Below are 6,470 nucleotides of genomic sequence, written 5' to 3'. Positions count from 1 at the left end.
ACTAATTTTAGGAGGATACTTTTCATCTATGACATTAGTTTGAAAATGTGAATCCAAAACACTACTATTACGATTATAGATAGAAATCATAAAATAAGATAAAAATAATAATAAAATATATTGAATTATGAAATAATTGTTCAAGTATATCAAATCAAATAATACATAAGTTTTGTATATCAAATCAAAGAAAAGTATAGCTTACAATTGTTGTACATGTTCCATCGCCACAAACTCTCAATGATTGAAAGATTCAAACTCTCTCCCAAAAAATTATGTACTTTCCTCTAATACATCTCATTTCTCTTTATCTCTCACTTAATTACTCTCCCACTCAAGATTGCCTCTTCATTTATCCAAATTTTCTCTCCTTCCACTCACATTTTTGTAAATTAAAATTGTGCGACAAGGGCACTTTAAAATAACATAACATCAAATTAACAAGGGCATTTTAGGAAAATAGAAAATCAAATAAAATGGTGAAGGGTTGTGAACAGTAGTAATATGGGGTGCAAGAAGCAATCTACTTTTTCTTTGGGCTAAAAACAAAGCCCAATTCACACACACACACACACTTTATCTTCTTCTCTTTCTGTAATAATGTAAAACAATGAACGGACAAAAAGAAGATAAAACCTAAACATGAACAACAACATTGTGTAAGATTTCGAATTCCCCAACACTGGAGGAAGAACAAGCTACGAACGAGTATTGCACTTTGAGTGCTGTTTCCAATCTCAGAGAACAAACAGATTTGAATCATTATTTAGGTATCCATCAATATTTTTATCAATTTATTTTGGTGATTGTTATATACTGCAAAATCTCATTATAATTCTATTCTCACAGTGAGATTCGTGTCTTTCAATTTAATGTTACATACCCTTTTTTATGTTGTCAATTTCTGTTGTAATTTTGGTAAACCATGGTTTTAGTCTTTGAAAGTGAAGGGAGCTGTTATTTTTGGTTCTTACTCTAACAAAACCTCAAATTAGTATCAGAATCATCAAAATAATCGCTGAATTGTTATAAAAGTCACCGAAAGATGCAACTTACGGTCAAAATAGTATCTGCCCAATCAGAGACTAAACTGAATGATGTTTTAATGAGTTTGGAACTAATTTGGGTTTTTGGCCGAGACATTACACTTTCGAGGACTAGAATAGTGGTTTATCTGTCGTTAATTATTTATATTTCCATAGTGCATACTATTATTGGTATTGTTTCTGTTTTTTTTTTTAATTATTATTATTTCTTTTTTTAGCATTTTTCTTGAATTAGTTGATCAACCATGATTGGAAATGGTGGCACTGTATCCCAAGGTTCTGTCTTGTGTTATGCTTGTCAAATGCCTGCTAAGGTTGCTGTCTCAAGTATCCGGAGTTTTTGGGGACATAGTTTAGAAAATAAGCCAAAAGGTATAATAAATATTGTTTGGTTCAATTATTTCTTCATGATATGGATAATTTTGCTTACTAGACTATTATTTGATTTAGGCATTTAGCGTTCGGGTAAACCCTCAATTTTGTCTCTCAAGTATTACTCACTCTCCTACTTAGTCGCTAAAGTATATGAAAGTAATAAGCAGTCTATATGAATCCCGTTAGTCACTGAAGTATATGAAAATTCGTCTTGTTAGTCCTTAGCATCTTAATAGCAGGTCTGAGACTAATATGACAGATTTTCATATACTTTAAAGACTAAGTATATTTTCTTATATTTTATGGACTATGACCCTGTTTGGATTAGCAACTTATTTAACAATTTATAGCATAAGCGCTTATGGTATTAGCTGATTTTATAACACAAGGTAGAGCAAAGTCAAATTATTTTTATACAAGTTGTTTTCATAAGCTATCCTGGTTAGCTTATGAAAATTAGTTGAAAACAACTTGAAGACATATCATAAGTTGTTTCCATAAGTTCTCTCAAACAGACTCACAAGTACTTATGTTAGTAGATTAGTTCAAATAAGTCAATCAAAACAGACTCTAAATAAGAGAGAGAGAGAGTGATATCTTTAGGAACTAAATTGAGGATTTATTTTTTACCATGCTCAACAAGGATGTGTGAAAACAATAGAATTGACTGTTTACTTGTGTATGTTGTTCAGTAAAAAAGGGCCTTGGTGTAATTTTTCTAAATATGATACTTTAAATTGCATCCAAGTGACTGGGAGTATGAATATAATTTTTAGAAGTTTGTCAGTCAAGCTCCACTTAAATGGGAATGGATTTCATGCAATCACTGTTGTCAATGATCTCGGTCTTGATGAAGATCAGACATCGACATTTCCAGTTTCCGATTTGTCAAAGTCACAATGTGATACGTCTGATGTCTATCCAACGACTTTGATCGGGTGACTATAAGAATTGTTGACATCAGCGTTTAAGTCCGACGCGTCGATTTGTATTTTTAATTTCTTTATCAATCTTTCTTCCATAGGAATGGCATTCACAGACATGTCTTCTGCATCGAGTCTACTTTTAAGCGGGGGTCAAAATCTTCGTTTTCGTACTATCCCCATGTTACCGAGGCTACACAGGTCCTGTACAGCCCCTCGAGCAACGAAGGATGCATCTGGCTTTCGATTTCCTCCAATGACCAAAAAACCAAGATGGTGGTGGAGAACATTAGCATGCCTCCCTTACCTCTTACCTTTCCATCAGGTATGGATGTATGCTCAGACAGCGTACAACCTTCACCCGTTTCTCGAACTATTCGAATTCTACACATACCCTTTTCTCATGGCAATTGGTAGCTTACCTAGATGGTCTCTCATAGCATACTTCTTGATTGCATATCTTACAATTGTGAGGAGAAAAGAATGGCCTCATTTCTTCAGATTTCATGTTGCGGTCGGAATGCTACTCGAGATAGCGCTGCAGGTTACAGGAATTGTGAGCCGTTGGATGCCACTGTCGTGGTACTGGGGGAAATTCGGAATGCATTTCTGGACTACTGCGTTTTTTCTTTTCCTCTTCACTACCATAGAGTGCATAAGGTGCGCCCTTGTTGGCATGTATGCCGATATCCCTTTTTTCTGCGATGCAGCCTATATCCAAATCCCATATGAATAAGAGGGAATATGTTAAGAAAGTTTACCTGTTGTACTTTTTGTTGAGCTGAACTGAAGAATGATTAATCAGTTTGTTGTTGTTGTTTATATCAAAATAGTATCTATTTGATAGTTATATATTGGATCAAGTTTATCTGTATTCTCGGGATTCAATCTATATATGTGTGTATGTGGTGTTTGTTAATACCTTTCACAGTATTTACTTAGAGATGGCATTTTTAAACATATCCATGAACCTGTTCAATCCACACTATTATTAAGAAATTTGAGATTGATTTTATGCTATCAATTAATAGTTTATAACTTGATTTGGTATTAGACTATGAAGTCCAGATACTTCATTCGGAACCAAGATGTGTTTAGATGTATATCCAAGGAGTATTCTCCTTTTTCACAGTTATTGTGGAAGTTTGAAATATCAAATATGGTTGCAATATATATGAAATACAGCACCACAAACTTGCTTTAAACTTCTTGTTAAGCCCTTTATCTTCTTCATGTTGTGAGAAGCATTGGAGTAGATAGATACTCCTTTTTTCAGTCATTGAAGAGAGAAACAAAATAGACTGAAAATGGGTATAAAATTTGGTTTATGTACATTCTAACATTTGATAAAAAAAAAAGGATTTACAAGGCTGATAGATTGTGCTCAATATTGTCGAATAGCGGCTATAGTAGCGTAATAGAATGGAGAAACTTGAATAAATCTCCATTGTTTTGTGATATGCTATTTCAATGATATGTGATTGATAACATTACAATCACATTGGTTGTCAGACATTAGTAGAGATGTAAATGATATACTTGTTATGTGGTGAATTTCTTGAATTTGGCAGGGATGTGTCTTAATGAACTATTCTTAGAAGCTATGTTTTGTTTTAGACGATGTAAGATGAAATTGAAAATAATACCGTTAGTATGAAACAGTAAATATATGCTATTGTTAAGTGTCAAGTCAATGTCAATTGCACCGTTATATTGTAAAGCCATATTGCACTGAGATTCTGGTACTAAACATGCACTATGTAAAGTCATATTGTGTAACTTTTGTAACTTCTATGTGGCCGCACATTTACTTAGCATTTCCCTTAAAGGGGTCTCTTTGATGGATAGAATAAAAGACATAATAGAAATAAGTGATTATATTATATATGAGTTGGATTAGAAACTAGTAAAATATGATAACTTAATTCAAAACTTTATCATATCTTATCTTTTTAGTTGAAATTTTTATCTTGAATATGAGTTGGATTAGAAACTAGTAAGATATGATAAGAATAGTAATTTATTTCATTACTCTTATAAAATATAAAATTAAAATATAATAAAATAACATATAAAAATGTAAATCTAATCAAATATAAATATAAAAATAATTAATTAAATTTGATATTAAACTTAAAAATGAAATATTAATAATAAATTTAAAAAATGTTTATGATTTTATCACAACGGTAGTTTTCTTTTTTATACAATTTAATTAACTAGTATTCAAAATTATAAAAATATAAAAATTAATTAAAATTTTAAAATAAATATAATTTATTTACAAGGGTATTTTTGCCATTTATATATAATATATATCAAATCTTTATTTATATTTTAACAAATATATATTATATAATGTCATGTCATGATGAGATGTGTACAATACGTGACAAAATAAAATATTATCATGTTGGTTATCACATGTGTATTAAATACATGATATGATAATGTTTATCATGTCACTATCATATCCTTATTTAATTTTATATCATATTTTATATTTTATCCTATCATATGCATCAAACGGACTCTAATTGTACCGTGAAAACAAACACTCGGCTAAATATTTTCTTACAATATGAGGTTCATTTTGGAATAGTAAAAAGTTCATTTAAATTCTTAAAATTTAAAACTTGTAAACTTTATATGATTATAAACCCGTGAATAACTTGGATCCAATGCAAGTATTTTTTTTGGTATGTAGTACTCAATATCCAATTGGATCTTCAAAATCGTAAATTTGTGCCTAAACTAGTTGTAGGGATGTCAATTTATACTTGTATGTAGAGATTCATGTGGATACTCTCCTATTTGGGGTTCCGTGGATAGGAAGTTTTTTCCCCATAGAGATGAGAATGGGGGAGAAAGTAACTCGGGAGTGGTTTGGAGACAAGGATAATACCCTTGCTTCGTGGGGACTCGTCTATCGATAATTTTACCAAAATAACCTTAGTATGTCTATATTTAGGTATTAGGTATTCTATATTGGAAATATATACTTTTATAATGTGAGAAAATGAATTTTAATTATTGATTAAGTCATGAATAGTTAAAATTAAAATAAAAAGTCATGTGACTTTTTGAAGTGGTCATGTGACACTTTCAATCATAACCATTTATGCTTGTATGGTCAAGATTTCATGTTCTCACTCTCTCGTATTAAAACTTCTTTCACTTGATACATTTCCTTTTATATATTATGTTTATTTGTCTTTTCACACAATACATGTATACACGTTTATTTTCTACATGATTTTTATTGTTGTCAAAAGAATCACAATAATATCATAATTTTTAATTTGTTTTATGATTAAATTATTTTTTTTTACTACCAATTTGATTGAAAATGATAGAAATATAATAAATTTTATTTTAATGAGTTCACATGAATGTGTGGATCTATATGGATGTGGACGTGTAGAAAAAAATTCCAAAGTTGAAAATGAGAATGAAAATGTGAGATATTTTGAGTAACAAAAATGAAAAGTAGAAGAGTACTCTCTACTTCCGCTCCATCTCATTTATATCTCTAATTGGATATCTATTCGAGTAAGAGAGTAAGATGTGGCAAATGAAATGACATAGAAGCTCCATCTAGAGAAAAGTACAAACAAATTCAAATTTAAAATGATTTGTATGTTAAATTAGAGTATTGATTTTGTTTGTGTGATTTAATAATAACATCAATAAAACAATTTTACAATAACAAATTCTTCACGTAAACTTTAAGATTTTATATTAATTGTAAATTTTTTATGATTTTATGAAATAGGTTGTTGTGTTTTATAAATTTATAATGAATTTTTCAACAACAAAAAGTAGTTACTCTAAATTAATCAAATTGAAAATTTTGTGTTTTGATCTAAGAAATCTCGTTATTTTAGTGAAATCAATTAATTCTGAAAAATATTTTCATCATGTTACATTTTACAATTTTATGATATACATAAATGTCTCAATAAGTATGTAAATACAATTGTTCTGTCATATAATTATAGTGCAACGTCGACTTTAAAATACTATAACTTATAACTTGGTTATATATATATATATATATATATATATATATATATATATATATATATATCTGTTTTTATATAAACTAATTTATATATATATGTTA

The 6,470-nt window shown here is 29.6% G+C and overlaps 1 protein-coding gene across 2 annotated transcripts; it reads left to right on the top strand.

Moving 5' to 3' along the window:
- The first annotated feature begins 598 nt into the window (after nucleotides 1-598).
- On the top strand, nucleotides 599-3,218 carry LOC101492458 (protein TIC 20, chloroplastic). Of its 2 annotated transcripts, XM_004506803.4 has the most exons (3): nucleotides 601-770; nucleotides 1,265-1,418; nucleotides 2,446-3,218. In XM_004506803.4, exons 2-3 carry the CDS (start codon nucleotides 1,292-1,294, stop codon nucleotides 3,078-3,080), a joined length of 762 nt encoding a protein of 253 aa, XP_004506860.1. In that variant the 5' UTR covers nucleotides 601-770; nucleotides 1,265-1,291; the 3' UTR covers nucleotides 3,081-3,218. The 2 variants fall into 2 exon arrangements, with proteins under 2 accessions (XP_073226411.1, XP_004506860.1); XM_073370310.1 differs by lacking the exon at nucleotides 1,265-1,418 and having other exon boundaries at nucleotides 599-770.
- The last annotated feature ends 3,252 nt before the right edge of the window (nucleotides 3,219-6,470 follow it).

Source organism: Cicer arietinum, chromosome 6 (genome assembly GCF_000331145.2).
Source record: "Cicer arietinum cultivar CDC Frontier isolate Library 1 chromosome 6, Cicar.CDCFrontier_v2.0, whole genome shotgun sequence".
NCBI lineage: Eukaryota > Viridiplantae > Streptophyta > Magnoliopsida > Fabales > Fabaceae > Cicer > Cicer arietinum.
This window is presented reverse-complemented; position numbering and strand designations above follow the sequence as displayed.

Coding starts and splice junctions, on each gene's coding strand:
- LOC101492458 (XM_004506803.4), top strand. CDS start 1,292: ATGATTGGAAATGGTGGCACTGTATCCCAAGGTTCTGTCTTGTGTTAT. Junction 1,419..2,445: donor TTTAGAAAATAAGCCAAAAG/GTATAATAAATA, acceptor TTTCTTCCATAG/GAATGGCATTCACAGACATG.